General features: G+C 38.3%; 1 protein-coding gene across 1 annotated transcript; it reads left to right on the top strand.

The window, feature by feature from the left end:
- TCTEX1D1 (Tctex1 domain containing 1) lies at positions 1–26,113 on the top strand. Its single transcript, XM_029949561.1, has 4 exons — positions 1–119; positions 17,077–17,168; positions 24,654–24,778; positions 25,662–26,113. Exons 1-4 carry the CDS (start codon positions 1–3, stop codon positions 25,863–25,865), a joined length of 540 nt encoding a protein of 179 aa, XP_029805421.1. The 3' UTR covers positions 25,866–26,113.
- The last annotated feature ends 482 nt before the right edge of the window (positions 26,114–26,595 follow it).

Here is a 26,595-nt window from a genome sequence, read left to right as displayed (position 1 = left end):
ATGATGATGTCAGACATTGCTAAAGACAGAATGGCTCATTCAGTAAAGAAAAGGGGAAGTGTGTCCTCTCTAAGTGGTCATGAATTTTGGCAGAAAGAACTTCATGGTTGCACCAAAAAGTGAGTAACTGAATGTCTAATAACCTAAATTTGATTATTGAATAAACTGATTCATAATGCTTATCAGAAGAAAAAAAATTCCTTTGGGACATAAAAAGGTAGAAAATGGACAAGTACAACATTTGGATCATCTTTTGGGGCTATATCTTACAAAAGAAAAAAACGAGATTGAGAAAATTGAAGTGATATGTTGATTCCAATAGCTTTTTTTACTATCTCAAGGAACACCCTAAAAAATAATCTATTCAAAAGAAATGCTATAGACAATGTAGATTACTCCTCAGTATCATATCAATGCATAGATTTTACATTTGATAATCTATTTCTTTATATATAGGATATATATATACAGATATACATATATATAATGCATTTAGCATTGTTTTATACAAATTTTGTGATATATTTTCAGTATTTTCCCCCAGATCCTGTTAAATGGAGGCATAATACTTTTTCTGTTTATAATTCTGGACTAGTTAACCATGCCCCAATTCTTGGGCATTTTAAGTTGTTTCCACTTTTTTTCTTTTTCACTATATAATGAGTTTCTGCTTGTTTTCTTTCCAGAAGCATAATTAGTGGGTCAAAGGGTAATAAGTATGTTTTTTGCCTCTTGATGCATATTACATTTGCTGTCTTAAAAAGATTAATTTTTAATACTTGCATGGCATTTCTTTTTAACTGCCATTGGGAAGAAAACAAATTATCTGATGCAGAAGTCAATGAATTTATATAACAGGCTTTCTTTCTTAACAATTTCTGTGGGATTGGAAGATTTGGTATATAAATCCCCATGGTTGGGCAGCAAGACCTTGTGTGTTCTATGCAGCAGAGACCAGAAAAGCTGGAATAGATTTACATCATAATTCTGAAACCAAATCTTTCTACCTTCAGAGTGTATTAATGTACTTATTTAAAATTCCACTCTCCAACCCTGATGTTTGCGGATTACAAATACAGTCTCTTTAACAGATAGGAGATGTAATGGAGTAGCAATCTCACCTAATGTTGGAAGTAAAGCTGGGGAAAATTAGCTTCAGCAACTTTTGCTTCTGACCGTAAGCCCTTTTGGCTGCTATTTCCAATTTAAGTGTAAGAATTCTTCTTTGTTCTTTTCAAATTTTTATTTACATTCTAGTTTGTTAATATAGAGTGCAAAACTGATTTGAAAAGTAGAATTCAGTGATTCATCACTTACATACAACACCCAGTGCTCATCATAACAGGTGCCCTCCTTAATGCCCATCACCCTTCTAGCCCATCCCCCACTCACTTCCCTCCATCAGCCCTTAGTTTCTGTATCTTTAAGAATCTTATGGTTAGTGTAAGAGTTCTTTATAAAATTATTGTAAAATCATAGCTTAAATTCAACTTTGTTCAAGAAAATATTTATAATAGTCTGGCATAAATCATGTTTCTGTGATTTAAAAAAAACTTGCTCTTATCCAAAGACTAAACTGTCATTCCTATTTGCATTGTTTTCATTTACAACTTTCCTTTCAAAGAAAATTAGAAAATCATATAGAATCAGAACATGGCCAAATTTAAATAATTAGAGAACCCTTTTTTAAGTTTATTTATTTATTTTGAGAGAGAGAGAGAGATTGAGAGAGAGAAAAAGACACCTGCACATGAGTGGGGGAGGGGCAGAGAGAGAGCGTGAGAAAATTCCAAGCAGGCTCCATGCTCTCAGCACAGAGCCCGACAAAGGATTGGAACCCACAAATACTGAGATCATGACCTGAGTCAAAATCAAGAGTGTGATGCTTAACTGACCAAGCCACCCAGTGCCCCTAGAGAGCATTTTTTTAAATTGATGAAATATAAGTACAAATGAAAAGTAACAAAAATACAGAAATCATATTACCAACACAGGGTAGATTTTTCACTATCATTTAATTGATAATTTTACTGGTATATTTCAAAGTTAGAAATTTGGACTTTCAAAATATTCATAAAGATCTACTTGAATACACTTTTCTTAAAAATCAAATGACCAACTTCCAGGTAATGCAGACGCCATTTGGGAGGCTGCATCCTGTACTCTAACTCCTGCTTACTCTCTCTCTGAGACCATACTGCGAGGGATTTTCCTTCACAAAATAAGTCTTCACATAGTAGAAAAATTCTGAAAGCTCAGTGGCTATCAAATGAAGACATTGTTTTGAAATTGCACTTTTATGGGAAAGCATATACCTTTCATTTGAAAGTATTTGAAACCAAATTTTTGACTAGACCGATTTCAATAGTACAAAGCCTATCCTGAAATATGCCAAGGACCAATACATTATCTCATTTAATCTTCCCCAGCATTAAACCCACCAGGTAGACCTCATTCTCACCATCTTACCATCAAATAACTGAGGCTTACAGGTCAAGAAATGATTTAATGACTAGGGTACAGTCCTAAATCATGAGTAAGGTATGTATATAGGGTCCACAGACCCTTGCCTACTTGTCTAGCACTGTGTTCTCCATTTTCCTGCTTGCATCCTACTCTCCAGTCACACTCAACTCCCACATTTATAATCCATCAGTGCTCTGTCATGCCTCCAGCTATTGCCCCATATTGCTTTCTCTTGGGGTGCCCTTGTCTTGAATGCTCTTCTTACACCCTGGCTTCCTTCTCCTCCTCCTTCAGGATTTAGCTCCATCTCTGTCTTTCTAGGAAGCTCTCTCTAACTACTCAACTACAACCACTTCCACTTCCGGTGATTGGCTTGGGTTGGATGATCTTTTTTTCTGCTCCTGTTGCTTTTCTCTTCTACATGCTACTATACTTGGTTGTTTTCCTGTCAGTCTCTCTTCTTAGATTATGGACTTATTTGCCTTTTTGGCAGTAAAGACACTCAAGGGAGGGCTAGGAGGAGTCGGAGGTAGACCTACTCGGAAACCCACTTCTTGGGTGTGGTGTAAGATCTGCATAGATTCAGCCTTCCAGTCTTGGTTTCTCTGTCTGCATTCTTCTACAGTAGAAACTAATTCCTTAACATTCATTGAACTTTGGGCATAATGGATATCCGAAGTGACTTCTGAATTGTGAAAGGAAGATTGAATTCATATTCCCTATAATTATTGCTAACTGTTTTTAGGGCTGGGTCTTTTTATTTAAATTATGTGTTCATTATAAAGTAATTTTTATGTTTTTTTATTTTTTTAATGTTTATTTATTTTTGAGAGAAAGCAGGGGAGGGGAAAGAGAGAGAGGGAGAGAATCCCAAGCAGGTCTTGCACTATCAGCACAGAGCCCAATGCAGGGTTCGATCCCATGAACCATGAGACCATAACCTGAGCCGAAATCAATAGTCAGGCACTTAACCAACTGAGCCACCCAGGCACCCCTGTTTTATCTTTAAAAGAAGGAACATCTTAAGCTGAATCTTACTCTCCCAACATCATAAATATTAGCATGTTGGCACAGCTTTTTTCTATACCTATATAGTTGACATCATACTTCACCTGTAATTTTGAATTTTGTTTTTTCACTTAAATAATAGATTGTGATAAGGCTGATAAATAGCTAACATTTAAGTCTCACAGAAGCTCTATAGCCGTGAGTGACCAACTATGCCCCAAGCGCCAGGTCCACCCTATGACTTGTTTTTGTATGGTTCCCCAGCAAAGTATGGTTTTTACATGGTTGACAAAAAATTTTAATAACATTTTTGATCATGTGAAAATTATTAAAAATGCATATTTCCATATCCACAGATAACCTTGTATTGGAACACAGCCACGCCCCTCCCCGAATGTATAGTCTCTGGCTGCTTTCACACTATACGGTGGAGTAGTTGCAATAGATACCATCAGACCCCCGGAGCCAAAATATTTGCTATATGGCATTTTACAGAAGTGGTAGCCAACCCTGCTCTATAAGATAAATGCGATTATCATCCCCATTTTACAAATGAAGCAACAGGAGCTTAGAAAGGTTGAAGTTGCAAAGCTACAGAATTAGGAAGTGGCAAAATGCACTTTTGTGTACAGGCAAGTAGTCTCATTCTCTGAAAATTGGCTACCTATGTGTAACTTACATTAATAAACCTTTTCTATTCGTTCACCTGAACCTTCTGTTTGCCATCCATGGTTAAGAGCAGGTATTGACAATGACATCTTTCTTGTTAGAAGTCCAGCCTTTGGCAGCCTTCAAATGGTATTTGAACAGATGGGTGGCTCTTATGTTCTTAAAATGGAAACAGAAGCCTGAGGTTAAGTTACTTTCCCAGGATAATATGACGAGCTAGCTAGGATTATTTTCTCTGAGGCCGGCAGTTCAACGAGTAGGTCAGGCCTAAGGCCAGGGACTAAAAAGTCTCTCCTTTGTCTCAAACCAAAATTACAGTGATGTCATGTTACAAGGACTTCAGTATGGCTCTCACAGCTCTGTGTTTAAACCCACTGGTGGCATCTAACACCCTAGTTAGGCCACCCTTTGTCCTTACACTGATTCATTTATTCAAGGTTTACTGAGCTTCTACTCTGTACCAATTATTGTGCCACATGGTAGGTATATCTCGGTGACTAACTGTAGGATTCTACTCTGGAGAAGATCATTTTTCAAGTAAACTGAAAGACCACCAGGTAATTTGTTTTTCTGCAAAAATGGAAAATATTACATTCATGACTTCAGTTGAAATGAACATTTTGTTAACAAATGAGTACATTCTAGGCATGATGCTGGGTGGTGAACCACACAGCAATATTCCTGGCTCTCATGGAGTTTGTAATCTGGTGGAATAGGTGGTGAACAAGTGATTTTAAATGTGATGAATTTATTCCACAGTTTCCACCGATACTACTGAGAGTTGCTTATGTACAGCTAAAAATGATGTTGCCTGACCTGTTTCCTGAGTTTGGTAAGCACTGTTGCCATCTAAATAAAATTAAAGCCCCCCCCCAAAGATCTGGATGAGATACAGCTGTCCCCCTTCAAAGAGAGAGAAGCTTGAGAAAACAGAAATGTTTATATTCCTAAATTAAACCACAATAAAAACTAAAATTACTTTGTACTTGATAAATTATTAAGCTGCTTCACATAGAATACCCTTATGATTCTCATAAACATCCTGTGGGTTAAGTAGAGGACTTACTTTTATGATCTCCAGTTATCTCTTTTGTTATCCTCTTTCTCTCAGGAGAAGAGTTGAGTTGAAAATATTCCTCATCTCATAGCACATTGTCATCACCAATGTAGGCGAGGCCCCTGGCGTGTACCTGATTGTCCCCCTTCTTCCCCATCCACACTTCATTCTCGACTCTCAGAGGGCACCCATTCTAGTACACACAGCGCTACATATGCTACAAGCATATACATATTTAAGTACTATATTATACATATATATTTTTTAATTTCTGTGTATTATGATGTTCTGGCATTTAAATGTTTATTCATTTTGAGATCAGAGAGAGTAGGGGAAGGGCAGAGAGAGGAGAGAGAGAGAACTCCAAAAAGGCTTACAAGGTCAGTTTGGAGTTCAATGAAGGGCTCAAACCCATGAATCACGAGATCATGACCTGAGCAAAAATCAAGAGTTGGACACTTAATGGACTGAGCCACCCAGGCTCCCCATAATGTTTTGACATTTTAAAAAACCTTTCTGACTGGCGAGTCTGCCCTTCTTAGGTCTAGCCAATTCTTGAAGACAGCCAAGGTCTCAGCGGGGAACATGCCTTAGACATACATGCAAACTGTTCAACCCAGAGCCAGCTCCCCTCTATCTGACTCCCAACACCCCAGCATGCAGTATTTCTCTGCCTTAATCAGCCCAGAGCCAAGTACCAGGCAACTAAGGACCTTTCTATAGCTTAGAGTCCATTGAAATTATTCAGACTACCCAGTCTTGAACTGCTTTCCATACCCAGTTTTGCCTTTCCCTCTGAAACCCCAATAAAAGCTCTAGCCCTGTCTCTTCCCTGCTTCTGTCCTCTGTGTCTTGACACTCTGGTGTTTTCCATGTAGCCCTGCACGGCACAGCATGTCTCTTATCTCTAGGACCTGTGAGTATGGTAAATTGTGTTTTCCTCTGTTTCCTTCTGTGCCACACCTGACAGATCATCTTATAAAAGAATATAAAACAAGCACTTACCAAAGATTTTGACTTACATAATGGTGTTGTACTATAAATCTCACTTTGTTTTCTCAACTCGTGTATCTCATTCAATATTTTTATTTTTTATATCTACTCATGTAACTATGGATTCTAGCTTTTTGCTTCTTAATGAAGCATAGTAATTCTTAATATGTGTCTGTCACATATGTTTGTACCCATTCCTCTAAGGAATGGCTTTCACATGCCTTGTGGAACATCTTTGTACATAATCCTTCATTGGCATCTTTGTCAAAACTGCCCTGGGAGTGTGATCTGGTATGAAGATACAACACAAATTTGTGGTAAGTAAAAATGATAATAAATGCAGGAATAGACAGACAGGTGCATGCACAGAGAAACAGACCAATGGAAGACTTCAGAAATAGACCCATGAATATACAGAAACATCGTATCTGAACAATGAGGAAATTATGGATTTTTTGATAGATTGTGTTGGGAAAAAACTGGCTCAGCAGATGAAGGAAAATGAAGCTGATTCTTCCCTTTTACCATTTACATAGTACATTCCACATGTAAGACTGGAATGTGGGAAGCTAGAAAGCCAACAGAAGAAGGTATACAGGAATATCTTTGTGTTCTATAGGTAGGGCAAGATTTCTTAAATAAGGTCCGTCCCAAAATGAAAAAACAAAACCATAAAAAAAAACCAAATTGATAAACATAACTACAATAAAACTTAGTATATCTGTTCAATAAAAAACACAATAGACACAGTTAATAGGCCAAGAGATAGGTATCTTTTTAAATCATGCACATTGACAATAAAAAAAAGTAGTCAGAGGAGATAAATAACAGTTTGCAGAAGCTAAGCCCAAATGGCTAAGCAGAATATGAAGAGACACTCAAAAAACAGCATGTAAAGACTCAAACTCCCTTGGCATGAGAAAAATGCGAATTAAAACAAGATACCATTTTGCATCCATCTTAATGGCCAAATATAAGAAGGTAGACTGATATCAAATTGGTATTTGCTGGACAAATAAGAATAAAAACAAATATGCATTCAGCAAATGAAGCTAACAGTATTTAGAAAAAATAAGTACGTGCATGCCTTATTCTCCCCATACTTTGAGGAGACTGACACTTGGTATGGTAAAGTGACTTGCCAGATTATCACAACTCCCAGATAACAGGACAAAGAATCTGTAGTTCTTTGACCCTAGAATTTAGAGACAACATGAAAGTGTTTGTATTTGTTATACAGGCTGAATTGTGTTCTCCCCACACCCCCACACCAACTGCCTGATTCCTGTCAAATACATATGTTGAAAATCCTCATCTCCAATACTTCAAATGTGACCTTATTTGGTAACAGAGTCTTTAAAGAGGTCGTTAAATTTATTTTTTTAATGTTTATTTTTGAGAGAGACAGAGAGAGAGAGAGAGAGAGAGAGAGAGAGAGAGAGAGAGGACAAGTGGGTCAAAGAGAGAGGGAGACACAGAATCTGAAGCAGGCTCCAGGCTCTGAGCTGTCAGCACAGAGCCTGACGCAGGGCTTGAACTCACAAATCGCAAGATCATGACCTGAGCTGAAGTTGGACGCTTAACTGACTGAACCACCCAGGTGCCCCAAAAGAGGTAGTTAAATTTAAATTCAAATGTGTTCATTAAGGTATGTTGTAATCTAATATGACTGGTATCCTTCTAAGAAAAGGAAATTTGGACACAGATACACATAGTGGGAGACAATGTGAAGACACACAAACAGAAGACGGCTCTACAAGCCGAGGACAGAAGCCTGGAATAGACCCTTTTTCTTCCACAGCCTTTAGAAGGAATCAATCCATCCAGCTAACTCCTTGTTCTCAGACCTCCAGCCTCCAGGACTGAGATAATAAATTCCTGTGGTTTAAGCACCTAGTCTGTGGTGCTTTGTCATGGCAGCCCTGGCTTAACTAGTGCAGTTATTTCTGAAGGAGTGAATGGAAGAGTAGCAGCATCGCCAGGGAGTAGGATGGAGTGGCTCAGAGATCTGTTCTGCACAGACTGGCTGGGGTCAAGTTCCAGCTTGGGCACTTAAGCTGCTGATCCTGCATAAGTCATTAAGCCCTTTTTTCCTCAGCTTCTTCTTCTATAAAATGGGTTGAAAATAGTAATTGTTGCTTTGGGATGTGGTGAGAATTTAAAATAATGTATGGAAACACTTAGAATGGTTCTTGGCACATCTAAAAACAGTATTATTATTATCACATAAAACTTTAGAGTCAAATGAGACCTATGTTTGAGGCCCAGATCTGCTTAACCAGCTGCTATTTAATATTCTTTGAGTCTTAATATATCATCTATAAAATGAGAATATTTGTGACCACAGAGTCATTCCTTTTATTCATTAGACACATTCTTGTTGCCTGGGTCATGGCATTGTGCTAAGTGCTAAAGATCCCACGGTGAACAAAACAGACTGTCCCTGAACTTGTGGTAGTGCTCTTGTCAAGATCATAATGACTCTCATGTTGTCAGCGATCAGTCATCCTCGTACTTGACCTCTCAATATTTGGGACCGTCTACTGACCATTCCTTTCCCCTGGAAAAATTTCTTCACTTGGCTTCAGAACACACACTCTCCTGTTTTATTTCTACCTAACAGGTACCCCCTTCTCAGTCTTCTTCCTCCTCCTTTCTCTTCTCCCTAATTTCTTAACATTGGATGCCTCAGAGAGCAGTCCTTTGCCCTCTTCTCTTACTCTGCACTTATCCCCCCAGGAAGCTCCTCCAGGCTAGTCACTGAAACATGGTGTTATATCTCCAGCCCTCAACCTGTCTCCCAAACCCAGGCTCCTATATCTAACTGCCTACTGACCTTTCACCTTAGTACCTGGCAACCATCTCAAACTCAGCATGCTCACAACTTAACTCTTTATCTAAATGCTCCCCTTCCCATTCACAGGAAATTCTGTTGAATCACCTTTGAAGATATATCCAGAACCAAACTACAGACCACTACCCCCCACCGCTACCATCTCAGTCTGAGTCACGGTGTGAGTCTGCTTAAGCTGCCATAACAAAATACCATGGATCGGGCAGTTTAAACAATAGGAATGTATTTTTTCCACAGTCCTGGAGGCTGCAAATCTGAAATCAGGATGCCAGCAGGGTCAGTTCCATGTGACTGACCTCTTCCTGGCTTGTAGAGGGATACCTTTTCACTGCTTCTTCTCATGGTGGAGAGAGAACCCTGGTGTCTCTTCCTTTTATGTAAGAACTCATATTTTTGGCCCAGGGCCCTATGACCTCACTTAACCTTAATAACTTCCTTAAAAGCAGTATCTTACAAGGTGGGGGGGTTAAGTCTTCCACATATGAATTTTGGGGAGACACAATTTAGTCCATACAAGTTATTGTCATCTCTCACTTGGATCACTGTACAAGCTTCCTGACTGGCCTCCCTGTTTTTACACACGCCAGCCTACAGCCTATTCTCAAAATAGCAGTCGGAGTGATTATTGTAAACTATAAAGTGGATCTTGCTGTTCCTCTGCTCAAAACTCTCTACAGGCTCCCGCTTGATCAGAGTCAAAGCCACCGTTTTACAATGGCGCACAAAGCTGTGCATGATCCAGCCGCCTAAACCTTTGTAACCTCATCTTCCACCCTCCTGCTTGCTCCCTCCACTTCAGCTACTCTGGCCTTTATGCACTTCTTCAGAAATACCAGGCAGCCTCCTGTCTCAACCTCTATGCATATGCTTTTCTCTCTCCCTGGCGCACTCTCCCCTCAGATATCCACATGGCTCCTTTCCTCACCAACTTCAATTCTTTGCTCATGGAAGCCTATCTGGACTTCTATTTAAAATTGCAGACAGCACCCTCTCCTCCATCTACTTTCAAGGTCCCTTAATCAAGCAATTTTTGCTTTCCGCTGTAGCATTTATCACTTTATACCATAATACATAATTTACGAGTTTAGTATTTTATTATCTACTCTCTGTCCCTTCTCATTAAGTTCAATGAGGTCAGAGATTTCTGTTCATGTGTTTCATTTTTGTATCCTAAGAACCTAGAATAGGTCCTGGAACATAACACCAACTCAGTAAATATTTTTTGGCATTTGAATGAATAATTATTGCAGTATACTAATTCCTGAACAAGCAGGTTATTTTGCTTACAGATAGGTTGGGCTCACAAATCCACATATGTGTTAAGTCTAGGTGACTAAGAACTTTCGTCTTATAGACATAAGATGCATTTACAGCAAATAAAAATTCTTTAATTTTCAAATTTTTAAAACAAGGCACCTTTTTATCTCTTTACTAAAGCATTCCATTGTGCATCTGTTAAAGGAAGGAAGGAAGGAAGGAAGGAAGGAAGGAAGGAAGGAAGGAAGGAAGGAAGGAAGGAAGAAATAGGGGCACCTAGTTGGCTTAGTCAGTTGAGTGGCTGACTTTGGCTCATGTCATGGTCTCACGGGTTCATGAGTTCAAGCCCCACATGGTGCTCACTGCTGTCAGTGCTGAACCTGCCTCAGATCCTCTGTCCACTCTCTGCCACTCCCACTCATGCTCTCTAAATAATCAAACCTTCAAAGAAAAAGAAAGTATACTTTCATTTGTGTTGAAAATCTGTTGAGATAGACCACACTCCTCCTTCATGATCTCCATACTACTGTGTCAGTAACCATGGCATCCATACCCTCAGCCTCACCTGAGTGATGATTACCAAGGGTAATGTGACTGAATCTGTCCCTTCATCCAGGAGCTGCAAAAAAATTTTCATCAGCTGTCTTTGACTTTAACCTCACCTTTTCTTGAGTAAACATTAGTTTGGTGAGCACCAGACACTATGATTTTCTGTCTACACACTCAAAATTATTCTATTTTTGTCAGTCACCTTTTCTGCATTATTTTCAGTCACATCAGAGTTAGACTTTTCACAGGTTGTGTGGTATACTCTTTGTCCTTCAGGATCATTCCTATTCTTGAAAAGATGTATCCTACAAGAACACATACCATTTCTCTCCTCAAAATGGATCTTGATCTTTCTTTCTATTATAACCTTCCTTTAACTAGTAAGATGGGGCCTACAATGTGAATTAATTATCTCAGAGGTACATAAAAATCCAGCAAACTTGCTATAAACTAAGTGACCGCAAAATTAAATTACCTTACAAGACAACTTCCACTTTCTACTGATAAGGGAAGAGTTGGTATGCTTTTGCTCTTAAACATAACATTCATAAAATCATCCTTTGGTCATGTTGAGGTAGGAAGTTCCCAACCAAGTGAGTCTTTATGCATATTTCATCTTGTTTTCAGTATCTTGTTTCTTGAGCACAGGGAATCTAATTTTCTTTGCCTTACCAGCCTGCCCCCTGTAAGCAATAAGTATTTGTTGAAAAAATGAGGGGGAAAAAACAAAAAGAACAAATGTCGGAATCTGTATCCCCTGAAATATGTGTTCCTGAAGCCTTTTTCTCTGTGTGCTCTGAAATATCTCCACTGGGAGGCAGCACATAACTTTAATAACAAATTTAGAGGGGAAAAAACAAAACCAAACAAAGTCACGCCTAAACGATACATTCAAAATATGATAGTTCCAGGTATTTCATGGTTACAAATAGAAGAAAGAGATGATATTCTGATGTTTTTAACCTACTAAATTAATGCCTCCCAGGCCAGTTATGTGTTCAAATATTATCTCTTCCTGTAGCTTCAAAACATCTAAGTAATAAAGGCAGTGAAAATGTCTGGAAATGAAATCTCAGTAGTAATTACATAGTATTGATGTTGATGGCACTTAATTGCAATTACTTCAGTCTCTAACAGTCATAACAAAAAGACATGCTTTGTATTTATTCTGTGTAATTCAAGGAATGACTAGCAGGTACCATTGTAAGATGTTTTCAGGAAAACTGAAATTTCATGAAAGAGTAAATTATTTCAGCTCCTTAGCTAATTTTCTTTTTGCTTCTTTTCTGCATAATCAGAACACAGGCTGTTGGGTTGGCATGGATATTTCCAGTGTCAATCGGGTACTATATAGGCTCCTTTTGTGACTAGGCCAATTTCATGCAGCTATTTCTGCATCCAGGTTAATGCCACGTCTGTCCTCAGCAGTAGTATATATGACTCCAAGTATTACTGAAACTTGCATGGGTTTACAAATTGTTACTCTTCTCCTCGAATAACATTACTTCATTTATTCTGTTTTCACCAGTAGTTTCTGCCAGACTTTCAGTTTTCCTTCTTTTACTTTTAATCTACCATCCTTCCTATAACTTGACAACTCTCTTTTTCCTCCATAAATACCAACAAGCTGATGAAACACATAGACAGCATGAGCATTTTTCACATTCAAAAATTAAAATAAACTATAGCATTCCATTTCCAATGAGATAATGTATCTATGTAGAAGGATTATTATTATAAAGGAAGGAAAGCCTAGTCATGGACAACAGACACATCCGATTGTAATGTGACATACACCCAATAAGTGTCTTGTACTGTGTATACAGCATGGTAATTCCAGTTATAAAATTGTTTTTGAGCACCTCACATTTTTGTCTTTAAAAATTTCAAAGGGCTTGAGTAAAGCTGTTTATCAGTAGAAAATATGTATTCTCTACTTTCCAAGTCAGTATTCTGAACTGATATTGGTCATTTGCCATTCTCAAATATAGAACCTCTTTGATTTCTAAAAATTTACTAAACCCACATTCTTGTTTAATGTTAGTTACCCTGATCGCAAGCATTTTATATATTTTATCTCTTCCTTATGTCTTTTTTCAAGAAATAATTTTTTTTCTGTTCAGCTCATTCTTTTCTCTATTCCTTTTGCCAACCCATCTCATTTTAATATAGGAACAAGCAGATCTGAGTTTCAAAAAATACCATATACAGAGTTTTTTTTAAGTAATGAGTAAAATTTTTCTGTAATTCTCCATGAAGTTACAGCTTTAGTGGATCCATGGTCAATCTCCCAAGGTACAAAAAGCAACAGACAAACCAAATATTTTTCTTCTGCATGAGAAAGAACCCCAGGTTACAATAAAATATTTGAAACCTCACTCTCCTAGGTCCTATCTCTTCCCCTAAACTAACTCCAAGTTTGGTCCTCCAATGCTTGCAAACCCTACTTTCAAGGAGCAAACTCTGTATCAGTTAGAATTTGTGTCAGTATATCTAATGCTTCTTATAATAATATTTTTCAAAAAAAATAGTGGTTTAAAGAAAACAAATGTATTTGTCTGGAGGGAAGCAATTCAGGGACCTAGTCATCTTCTCTCTTTCTGATGTGTAACGTTTAAGGTCATCTCTAGACCCAACATAGCTGCTGAGCTCTTGCCATCATAGCCACAGTCCAGCCATTAAAGGTACAAACAAGCTCCTGTTGGTCGAATTCATTATTTTTTTTTAATTTTTTTAATGTCTTTATTTTATTTCCAGAGAGAGAAAGAGAATGAGTCAGGGAGGGGCAGAGAGAGAGGGAGACACAGAATCTGAGCAGGCTCCAGGCTCTGAGCTGTCAGCACAGAGCCTGATTTGGGGCTCGAACCCACAGACTGTGAGATCATGACCTGAGCCGAAGTCAGGTGCTTAACCGACTGAGCCACCCAGGTGCCCCTCGAATTCATTATTTTAAGGACGGTCTCTCAAGATTTCAACCAAAACTTTCACTTACATCTCATTGGCTCACAAGCCACATGGCCACAATAGCAACCAAAGAAATCCAAGAATTAGTCTTTAGTTTGGAAAGAAAAATCCCCACAGATTTAGAGTTCTGTCACCAAGGAAGAGAGCACTGGAGAGCAAACGGCAGCATTCCCTACCAGGATGTTTGCTACAGCTTTCTTCACAATGACAAACTGGAGACAGCCTAGATGGCCAGCAGAACAAATGGGTAAATAAAATGCAGCATGTTCCTATATTAAGTACTGTCATGATATTTTAAATATTGATGTATATTACTATTTATCAACATTGAGAATTTTCCATGATACATTTTTGAGTGAAAAAAAAAGCCAAGCATCTATCAAATCCCATATGCAAAATCATGTTGGAAAAGATTTTTGTAATGGTAACAGTGGTTAGAGAACCACTGAGGTTAGTAAATTTTTTTGTGTGATTTTACTTTAGTCTTTATACTTTTCTATGTTTTGAGCTTTTTACCATTTACGTGATTACTGTGGAAATGAAGTCACTGAATGAAATCACCTATGATAATGTTTAAAGAGCCAGTCTATAAAGCCTTCTGTTTGCACACCTATTTTTAGCCAGTGGGTTTTTAAAACTGCCCATATGACACTTTCCAACTTCATACTGATAAACAGTATTGCACTGATTATCAATTTTCAGTAACTAGGAACAAAGCAATAGTGAAGACTGTAAAAATCCTTATTTGCTGAGACTTCTAATGTGAATTTAAATTTTGGGGTTTTTTTTTAAATAAAGGCTGATATTCATTGAACACATGCCTATATTCCAGGCATTATAGTAGGTCCATTATATGTAGGCAAAAAGAAAAAAAATTGGAAAGTTATCTGTTTAAAAGTTGCAACTTTTTAAAAAACTTGTTTTGAAGTTTTTTTATTTTGAGATATAGAGAAAGTGAGTGGGGAGAATCCCAAGTGCAGAGCCTGATGTGGGGCTCGAATCCATGGACTGTGAGGTCATGACCTGAGCCAAAACCAAGAGTTGGACACTCACCTGATTAAGCCATCCAGGTGCTCCTGAGGGTCCTAACTGAAGTTTTATTTAAGGCAGGTGAGGTTTCTCAAATGCATTAACTTTTTTTATTTTTTACTTTTTTTTTATGTAGTTTTTAAAAAATAGTTTATTGTCAAATTGGTTTCCATACAACACCCAGTGTGTGAATTTAAATTTTGAACCAACACTACTTCTCTATGAGTTTTTAATATGGTGTTCAGTAGAAAAGAAATTGGGTTTTTATTAACACCTGCTGTATATTTATGCAAGTAAGCTTCAAATGCAGTCATTAATTATTTCATGTAGTCATCCCCCCTATTTTCATTCTGTCTGGTATGATCCTATGTGAGACTTTGTCCCTGGGAGGCAAATAGGATATTGGAAATCTAAGTCTGCCTTTCCTATATGTATGACTTAAGGCCTTTGTCTTGTTCCCTTTATCTCTGAAATGGGTAGAATAATAACTCTTCTACTAACTTAAAGCCTGTTGTGAAGGTAAAATGAGATAATTGATGGCAAATGATTTGCAAAGTGAAAAGTAGCACATATAATAATGGGATGGGCTAGTTTATCTCAGAATCAGGGGGCTTTTGCAACATGGGGTTTTCTGAGCAGAAGCAATCAGCTTCTGTGGCTGCTGCCCACAACACCTGCAGCCACTGTGGCCAAACAGGTTGGCTGCTACTTCAAAGGGCAGCAGAAAACTGAGGAAAGCAGGTGTTACAAGAATGAGGACTAAATTACTAATCCAGAAATCTACAATGAAATCGCAGCCATAATTACTTGCATTGTTTTCTTGGGATGGGTGGCAAACCTTAATTTATTGCATAAGCTGTATTAAAGGATTTTTAAATAGAGTATCTGTGATTTTCTTAAAATGTCATTTGCAAAAAGTTTACTAATTCTAAACAGCCAAGAACTAAGTATTTTAATCTCCTTGCAAAGAAAAAAAGCCCCAAAAGATTAAAAACAAATATCTTTCATTTAATTAAGGCAAAAACTTGGTCTGCTTAGAAAAGTGGTCAATCTGAAAACACACATAACCACACACACACACACACACACACACACACACACACACACACACACACACACACACACACACACACACATATTGTAGTATGCCCTTTGAAAAGACATCTGTCTTAACTTCCGTTTTCACAGGTGGAAAGAATTGGGGGTAGATCTGAGACTGCCATTAGAGACAACTGAATTTCCCCTGAACTAAGCTAAACTAAGTGCTGCTGGAGGGACATTCGGGACTCCTCTTTGCTTGGGTCTCTGGTTCAGCACCTGGATAAGCTTATTATTGCCTTGGTAACCAAGCCAAAACTCTTTCTTAATGTTGAAAAGGGTGGTTGATGCTTATGATTTACCATAGTTTGGGTGAATTGTGGTTTCTCTCACAAGGTGGGTGAGTTTCTTGTTTTTCTTTTTTCTACTAAAGGGATTTTGTGTGGTACGTATAAGACTACACTTTTATAAAGTGTTATACCCCAGCTATACACACACACACACACACATAGTTGTTTCCCAACATTTTAAGCTTCTTCCTATATTCCTCAATCCCTTTTGTTCATTTTGTCCACTTTGAGGAGAGCGTCTCTGCCTTGTGGTAGAGATGCCATTGGCAGTGGCTTTTGAAACGTACTCCATTACCACACAGAGGTACCAATCTGTGACCACTTTCTGAGGAGTCAGATGCCTTGGACTTCACTGGACTGCACTATACTGAGACCTGCTCCCTCCAAGTAACATCCCAAAGCTAATGTTTCCATCACTGAAATGTTTTAAACTTTATTTTTATTAATTTTTTAATGTTTTAATTTATTTTTGAGAGAGAGAGAGACAGCATGAGCAGGGGAGGGTCAGAGAGAGGAGGAGACAGAATCCGAAGACAGGCTCCAGGCTCTGAGCTGTCAGCACAGAGCCTGACATGGGGCTCAAACCCACGAACCGTGAGATCATGACCTGAGCTGAAGTCGGACACTTAACCAACCTAGTCACCCAGGTGCCCCTGTTTTAAACTTTAACTATGTCACTGGAATATTTACCTCAGACTCACTTGAAATGTTCTTAGAGAAGCTTTACCTTGGTAATATTTTTGCTGAAAGCAATAATGTGTTTGGTGGTTGTGGTTGTGGTTGTTGTTCTTGTTGTTATTATTATTAACAACTCTTGACATTCGTTTTGCCCCTTGCTTTAGCTCCATGAGTACTGTGTCTTATACGGATGAACCTGGCCAGCGGGATGATGCTTCTCGCCTAACAGTTCAGATGGAAAACACCTATCAACTGGGTGTGTTATTTTATCACTCATTCCTATTTTAAACTTAAAATCTCATTATGTACTTAAAATAATATCTAATAACATGGCATCATATTCATTACTAGCACAATATAAGGGATCTTAATTAAGTGATTTGATGTGTTGTAGTTTCTTCCTCTGCAAAATGGGACCAACACCCATTGCTTACTTTTCTTTATCAGTATTTCCTAAATACTAAACAGTTCACTGGGCAGCATTGATATGTCTTGTGTATCACTGAATTAAGAATGTTTCTGGGCACTTCTGAGTTATCCTGTGGAGTTATTTTATATATATTTGAGTTAAGTGGAAGAGATATGCATTAAAGTGTCATCCAGCAATCCCAACCAATGTTGTTGATAGGTGGAGAAAAAAGCCTTCAAAGCAAAAGCAAATGATTCCCAGTCCCTTGTTGACAGAAGTGTTTATCCCTTTCCACTGAGGTTTTGCATCTTTGAAAACAAAGATCTTTGCACCTGCCCTCATACTCCCAGATGCAGTCCACAGTGAATACCTTTTCCCATTCACGTTTTCTCATAGACCGACTTGTTTACTCTGAATGCATACCTGCCCACAATTATCTGCCCACTTTATATAATTACTGCTATATAGAAATTCCATAGAGACTTACCAGTGACCAAAGGAAGGACTCTCCAGGCCAGAGTGGTTCTATTTGCAGCCAGTTAACTTCAAGAAAATTACAGACCATCAGTGCATCCCATTAGGCCTTGTAGCCAGTTTTCTATGGTAATCCCCAAGACTACACAGATTACCAGGCTCCATAATTAGTCAGTCTACTGGTATTTTCACGGTGCCTGGGGTAGACAACTAATATTCCTGCCACCCAGTATAATTTTCTACTCCTTCTTACCCAGTTTCCTTTTGGAAGGCCTTACCATTGCCACATTACACTTTGGGTCCATAACATTGTGCTAAGCTGACACTAGCTTCAGAGATACAACAGTGGCTGATTCTAGGGTAGCATATGACCCTTTGATTCATCAAGCCAATGTGAGCCTTTGAGATTCAACCCAAAAAGTATTGTTTGGGCTGTTGAAGAAGCAGAATAGATTCTGAAACCTGAAAGAGGTAGGGTTATGGCAGCTTTTGCTATCCTGCCCCCAACATGTGAAACCTGAGAGTGTGAGAATCAAATCCTAATATCATTACTAGAGTCCTAAATCCAGCTATCTTCTCTTAGGCTTTTCATTAGGCAAACTAGGCTTTGGTCAGGTTTTCCTCCACTTATAGCTAAGAGATCTTAACTGTTTGATGCCTAAGACTTTGGGCTCTGCATTTTGAGAGGGTTTTGAATCAGATTTCGACAAGATAAAGGAGTTAAAATATGAAGCTCTGTGTTTCTTCATAACAATATGTTTTCATAACTTATGTCCTCAAATAAACAAGCTAAATAATCTTATGTATTTTAGATATACTGAGTGTTGAACCAAGTTAGAAAAGTAATGTTAGAAATACTGTAGTATACTTAAAAAAAAAGAAAAGAGAAATCTTACTATAAAGTATTTCCCATATTTTCTTACAAAAAGTACTGTTTGACAATCTATTTCTTAAGCATTCAGCTAACCATCTTGTTCATACTCAAACAAAAATGTATTTCCACTTCTACTTGTTTCTGGGTTTATTTTGCATCTGGAGGGTACTCTGCAGACTTTCGGTAAAGATTTTGTCATATCTACACAATGCAATACTTCCCAAAAGAGTGGGGGGAAAACTGTCAATCATCAGCATTATTGTGTATAATTTCTCTCATTTTATCCAAAAATTTGTATCATCTAAACATATTTTAGTTTTTAATTTTTTAAATAGTTATATTTGAGAGAGAAAGAGACAGTGTGTGTGAGTAGGGGAGAGGCAGAGAGACAGAATCAGAATCCAAAGCAGCCTCCAGGCTCTGAGCTGTCAGCACAGAGCCCAGTGTGGCGCTTGAACTCACAATCCATGAGATCATGACCTGAGCTGAAGCGGGATGCTTAACCTACTGAGCCACCCAGGCAACCCTCATTTAAACATACTTTAGTGTGTTTATCTTCTCTTTGTCTGAGTAATTATAGCCAGAATGAGATGAAGCATAAGTATAATTAATGAAAGCAAAAGATAATGGAAAAATCAAAATATACTTCTTGTAATAAAATACCATTTATATTTTCTCATTAATTAATTACTAAAACATGAGTATGGAAAACAATACAAGACGTGGACCTATTATGTCTCACTCTGAATACTAATCTTGACAATTCCTAAATAAATGATGTTGAGCAAGGTATTTACCATCCTCAAATCTCAGTTCCTTTATCTGTAAAAAGGGATAATATTCCACACATTATGGAGATGTTGTGAGAATTAAGTGGAGGAATGCATTTACATTGCTTCTTCATTCATTATGTTCTTGTTTCTCAAAGTGACTGACCCTAGGACTTTACCTTAAATCACTAAGAAGAAAGGCTTTCTGTGACATCCAATCTAGTTCTGTATTAAGTATGGAATGAGTTCTCACAGGACTTTTTCTGGAGCAATGGTTAAAGAAGTATCTGAGTCTTTAAAAACACTGACTGTAGGGGCGCCTGTGTCTACCCCTCTCTGTCCCTTCCCTGCTAATGCGCTCTCTCTCTCTCTCTCTCTCTCTCTCTCTTTCTCTCTCTCAAAAATAAATAAACATTAAAAAAATTAAAAACACCGACTGTAAGCACCATGTCAGACAAAACCTATGGGTAGCTATCTTTGCTGCCACACGGAGACAGCCGGCCTGAGAAGGTAGTCAACTTAATGAAAAGCAGAACCTGCAGATGGAGAGAGGGGAGAGATGCACTGGAGCGGTGCGTCCATGGGATGATCAGGCCCTGTCACCAGATGCTCTCGTACTCGGAAACTGTCAAGCTCTCTGCCTCGACTTCACTCTACCCCCTAGGGTCCTCCCTGAATGTGGAGGTCTTACTGCTTCCCTATTTGCACCCTCGCTGATCTTACTGTCTTCCCAGCAAGAACAATCCCCACCTCCTCCCTCAAAATGAGGTAGTAACCATAACAAACTAACGATAGTCAATATCTAGTGGGGACGGGACTTTGTGCATGGCAGGCACTATTCTAAACATTTTAAATATTTTATTTCATTTAATCATAACAACACCCAATATGTGATAATTCTTATTATTATCCCAATTTGAAGACGCTGACACACATATTAAATAACAAAATTTGTATATATTCTATATTATATATTTTTTAATTTTTTTATTATTTTTTATTTTTGAGAGACAGAGAGAGACAGCATGAGCAGGGGAGGGTCAGAGAGAGAGGGAGACACAGAATCTGAAGCAGGCTCCAGGCTCTGAGCTAGCTGTTAGCACAGAGCCCAACGCTGGGCTCGAAACCACGAACCGTGAGATTATGACCTGAGCCGAAGCCGGAGGCTTAACCTACTGAGCCACCCAGGCGCCCCTCTTAGTTATAGTTTTGTGACAAGTCTTTCTCTTCTTTCTTTCATTCCGTTCTTCTTTCTCTTTCCCCTTTTCTTTCTTTCTTTCTTTCTTTCTTTCTTTCTTTCTTTCTTTCTTTCTTTCTATCCTTCCTTTCTTCCTTTACTTTTTCCTTTCCCTTTTCCTTACCTTTCTTTTTTTTCATCCCAACCCTTCTTCAGGTCTTTGCTTTTTTATTTTTAAAAACATTAAAACATTTGCTTTTTCCTCCTAAAGAAAAAAAAATCACTCAAGGAAAGAAGGAAGGAAGGAAGGAAGACAGAAAGAAAAGTAAAGCAAAGAAAAAAAAGCTTTGCCATTCCCATTAGTTGACTTGGAAAATAGATTCAGGAGCTTGTTTGGGAAGTCAAAAGTTGAACATTCACTCTTTCTCTCTCTGCATCTCAGCATCCCAACCTGAGCAAGGCAAGAGATGATTCTGGCTTCAGAGGAAGGAAGAGGTCACAGAATAAGTGAGAAAAAAGTGTATATCATGGTATCTCCAAATATTTTCAAAATAGAATCTAGTTAATGAGATTTTTAAAAAAGAAAACAAAGCCAAGTGTAGAAGGGACATTGGTACAGTTGGACAGTAGGAACTGGAAACAGGGACTCAAGTGCCGCCATGATTCTGTCTTCTCAGCACTAACAAATGTGGGCCTCTTCCTCTCACTGTGGCCTTGCTTCCTCTCCATGATGAGAATCATGGACTTCCACAGTACCTAAGGATCACATGTCATAATTTTTATCACCAGAAAGAGGCTGACTCCCCCTCCCCCACCCTCTGTCCCCCAGTTCAAGTTTAAAATAAAAATTCTGAGAAAGAATTCTAATTGGTCTGGCTGGGGACAAGTGCCACTCCCAAACCAATCAGCCATAACCTGGACTTCAGCTCAAAGAAGGTAGAGCCTAAAGAAACATCTGGTTAGAGTTGGAAAACGCTCGTCTTCTCAGGAGCAGAGATGCTGTTCCCAAATGACAGGGAGGACTACCAGACAGACAAATATCTGCATTGAGGGAATTTACTATTTACTGGAGGGAATGATGTGTACAAGTTACTGTAATATGCAGCTAAATTAAGTTCTATGTGAATGATGTAGGTCAAGATATATGCAATATGTGTGCTTGGTATGAGGAAGTGAAAAACAGAAAGGTATAGTTAGAATGTACATTATCTATTTAATTTAGTCCAAGCCTGTAGTATCATTTTTTAAATTTCTTGAATAGAAAGGCAAATCACCCTCAAATTTAGACTCATTTCTCTATAGAATGCAAGTAGAAATCAAAAGATCCACAGGAAGGGAAAGCCTGGGTGGCTCAGATGTTAAGCCTCCAACTTCAGCTAAGGTCATGATCTTGCCAATCATGAGTTCGAGCCCTGTGTGGGGCTCTGTGCTGACAGCTCAGAGCCTAGAGTCTGCTTCAGATTCTGTGTCTCCCTCTCTCTCTGCCCCTCCCCTGCTCACACTGTCTGTCTGTCTGTCTCTCTCTCTCTCTCTCTCTCTCTCACACACACACACACACACACACACACACAAAAGTAAATAAACATTAATTTTTTTAATTACAAAAGATGAAATAAAAGATCCACAGGAAGGCAACCCAGAGGCTTGTAGGTATTTAGGAACTTTCCCACAGGGACTGGTGCCCTATCTCTGACCCCACGAAATAGGAACACTCAGGACCAACCTGAAGTTACAAACGCGTATGCCTGTGTTTACAACTGCTGGTCTCTCTCCCCTAGAACATAGATACATGCTAACTAAATATTGGCGTCAATTATACTCATTGTATCAGATGCGTCTCCCTTTTATCTATCCAGATTCATTCCCCATGCTGATTTAACTGAACAATTCCTATGTAATCATCAAAATAAAAGTACTATTTATTGAGCTGCAGGAGCCTGACCTAACAACAATAGGCATGGACTGTAACCTTCCAGCTAAGTTTGGCCAATGGGAAACTTTAGCAGGAGGTAGGAAGGAGGGAGGAGTGTGAGATAGGTTGTTTAGTCCCCCACGCCCTGCTGTGAGTTCTTCTTGGGCTGTTTGCATCCACCAATGGAAGGGCATAGCTGCTCTCCAGGGAGCCGTCTCCACGTGCCTCTTCTGGGAACAAGAGTTCCCTTCTCAGATCCCTAAGACTGGGGTGGCTTGGGCGTAATACCTTCAGTTTCAAGGGATACTGCACTGTCCTTTTTCCGACATCCTGCTCAGAATTTCCTAAGGAGTCTCTCTATTAAATCCTCCTGGAATTGTCCTTATTTTAGTGTGCTATATATTTCTTTAGATCCTGATGCAGTCATTAAAAATAAACACTTACAGGGCACCTGGGTGGCTCAGTCGGTTAAGCGTCCAACTCTTGATTTCAGCTCAGGTCTTGATCTCAGGGCCGTGAGTTCAGGCCCCGAGTTGGAGCCAAATAAGTAAGTAAATAAATACACTTTAAAGATACTGATGACTATTAAAATAGAATTGAATTTAATTATTTATCTTATTCCTTTATCCATATCAATACAGCAGATGATTGAGCCACTTTATGCCAGGCACATGTGCATGTTGTCCAATGACAGAGGGATGCTGAGGTTAATATTTCCAGGAGGTACAGGGAAGATTCCTGGGTTCCAGGATAAAGAAGGTCCTTCTGAGGCCTTTGCTTTGAACATGGACTAAATGTCATTAAGAATATAAGCTCTCAAGGGGTGACTGAGTGGCTCAGTCAGTTAAGCGTTCAACTCTTAATTTTCAGTCAGGTCATGATTTTGCGGTTTCTGAGTTTCAGCCCTGCATCAGGCTGACAGTGCAGAGCTTGCTTGAGATGCTCTCTCTCCCTCCTCCCCCTCCTCCACCTTTTTCTTCTCTCTCTCAATGAATAAAATAAACTTAAACAAAAGAATATGAGCACTTGAGTCAGATAAAATAAGTACATCTCAGCTCTGCCCCTGTGTGATTCTGGGCAAGTTACTCAGTATATTTAATTCTCTGTGTTACCATCTGTGAAATAGAGACAACAGTAAAGAGTCATCCTAATGATTTATTGAGAGATTATATAAGGCAATAAATGTATACTTATCACAGTACATGACATGTAGAAAATGTTCAATGAAAGTAGTCATTATCTGTACTATGATTATTACCTTAGACATTCTTTGCTTGTATTTAAATTCAGAAATCATACATTAAACATTCTGTATGCCTTTGGCATTGTATTAGACTCTGAGGAGGATAACCTGTGATCTAGTTTACTGTTTCATTGGGGAGAAAGGCAGAATGCTTTGGTTATTATCAGGTAGATTAGGATCAGTGGGGACCTAGAGCATTGGGAGTACAGAGAAGAAAGGGATGATTTTTTTACCTGAGGAATGGAGGAAGGCTTCCTGGAGAAGAAGACAGTTTGAGCTGGCCCTGAGGCATGAGGGTATATTTCTCAGATGAACAAGATGAGGAACATCTTCTTAAAAAGAAGAGCAAGACCAAATGTACACAAGCATCCCATACAAGATAGATGAAGTCCATGAGGCTGGAGAAACATGGCCATAGAGAGCTGTGATAGAGGGGGAAGGGGCTGGAGTGCTAGGCCTTAGACTTTGCTAAGTGAAAAATCATGACCAGATCCGGGTTTTAGAGAGACCCCCCTCCAGTTGCAGTATGGTATATGTAGATTGTAGGGGGAGGTATAAGAGCTAGGGGTCAGTTAGAAAGATGTTGAGACTTTAAACTAAGTTATTAATCGTGGGGACTGGTGAGGAAGTTACTTTCAATATCAAACCTCGGTAGTACTGAATACCCTCTTCAGGTAGTCTGGTAAATGGATGAGTGTGTTGTCTCTGGTCCTCTGCCAGAGAACCTGACTGGAAACCTAATTAGGACCACTTTTTTCCTTAAATAGAACCACTCAGAACATTAAATATCTCTCCATGCTTCACTATTCATTTGATTAGCCTATGGGGGGGAGGGGGCGATGTCGTTTGAAATTACTTAAGAAATTTCATCTGTATTTTCAGGTCCTACCAAACATTTCCCTGTGGTTATTGTCAACCACATTCTGAAAGATGTGTTAACTAACTATCTACGAGAAGAACAGTATGAACCGGAGCTCTGTAGACAGATGACCAAAACGATTTCCGAGGTATATATGTGGTTTGCCCAAAGTGTTAACTATAACTAGAATATTGCTAAAAGGATAACCCCCTACTTTTTGATGAAGGCAATTAATTTGCAGTAGCAGTAAAAATGCTTATTTATATTTTATGAAAATAATTTATTAGGTTATATTCCGTGTGTGTGTGTGTGTGCGTGCGTGTGTGTGTAAAAAGCCTTTTCCTTAAAACAACCATTATGCGTACCGTTTTGCGTGTATTTTGCTTAAAAAATGGATACAACTGCCCCATTTATTAAAAATTTATTGTCAAAGATACAATTTTTTCAAAGATACAATATTTTAATCATTATTTTCTCTTCTTCAAGGTAGTTGTTTTGAGTGCCATCAAATGCAGATGCTTAAACCTTTAAATACATTTCTATTTTTATCAACTAAAGTGTTTGCCCTCCATTAGGTTTTCTTTACTTTCTTCTTTATAACAAACTCTTTAATAAACATCCATGATCAGTCATATTACAGGAGACTCCAGATGCATGATCCCTTAATGAGACATAAACAAGGTACTAAAACTCTAAAGCCAACATTCTTTGAAAGGAAGCCATTTTAACAGAGATTTTCAAAGAATGTAATAGGTCCTTTAAATTCTGTTCTCTGAATTAAAATTTTTCTATGAGCCTTAGAAAATGTAGATTTATTGCTGGTGCTATAATTTTGTCTCTAAATGTCCCATCTTGTAAGACCAGTGCTTGAAGAAAATCATAGTTAAGTTTCCCCAACAATTACTGAAAATATCTACAACACATCGTGTGATTTTCTTAAATCAACCAAATTTATGATAAAGATTAAGTTGCCTAAGTTTCAATGTGGCTAAGGGAGGACTTCTTGTTGTTGTTGTTCTTTTAATTTCTAGGTTATTAAAGCCCAGGTTAAGGACCTGATGATACCACGGTATAAGCTAGTTGTGATTGTTCACATTGGACAACTGAATAGTCAGAACATTTTTATTGGAAGCAGATGCCTCTGGGATTCTAAAACCGATACCTTTTCATCTTATGTTTTCAGAAATTCTTCTCTCTTTGCTCTTGCAAGTGTCTATGCAGTTTACTTTGAGTGACTGAAAATAAGAAATCGAGGTCTTACTTTTTTTAATCATGAAATAAGCTGTATCTTTGTACACAAAAGCTTTATGGTCAAAAGTTTGAGAAACAACATTAATATTTCAAACAACTAGACATTTTGGACTTGTTCATGCTCTGCTAAGAATTGAGGGAGGGAAGTGTGGTGCAAGAAAGCTCTTGTTTATCCAAAGGAAGAACTAAGTCTTGGTTCTGATGGATTGTTTTTCATAGACATGGATTCTTTTTTAATATTACTTTGGTACTAATTATTTTAATTACTCTTTGAATAGAGAGTTGAAATTTCCTGCATTGTTTTTTTTAATGAGGACAAGTTTTAAAAATGTGGCTATATACCCTGACCGATAAACGACAGAATATTCAACACGGTATACACAAATGATAAAGGTTAATGTGTCTCAGTGCTGCGTGTAAAAGAATACTGGTTTTCATTTTGTACTTAATAAATTGAGCAGCATTCATTAACTGCAATTATTGTTACATGGACCTGACAGTTGAAACTGCTGAGGTAGAATTAATGATTTCATAACCATTACTGCTATCCCACGGGGCTGCTCGCTAAAACTGGAAGATCTGGTGGCTTGCCTCCACTTTACAAAATTGTGGGAGAGCTGAATGTTGGCTCTTCAATAATGGAAACCATAAAGTGAACAAAGGCTTTTTAGGGCACTGAAGTAGACCTCATCATATTAAATATACATGGTGTTT

This window comes from Suricata suricatta, chromosome 8 (genome assembly GCF_006229205.1).
Source record: "Suricata suricatta isolate VVHF042 chromosome 8, meerkat_22Aug2017_6uvM2_HiC, whole genome shotgun sequence".
NCBI classification, from domain to species: Eukaryota; Metazoa; Chordata; class Mammalia; order Carnivora; family Herpestidae; genus Suricata; species Suricata suricatta.
The sequence above is the reverse complement of the archived record's forward strand: the minus strand, read 5'-3'. Positions and strand labels throughout refer to the sequence as shown.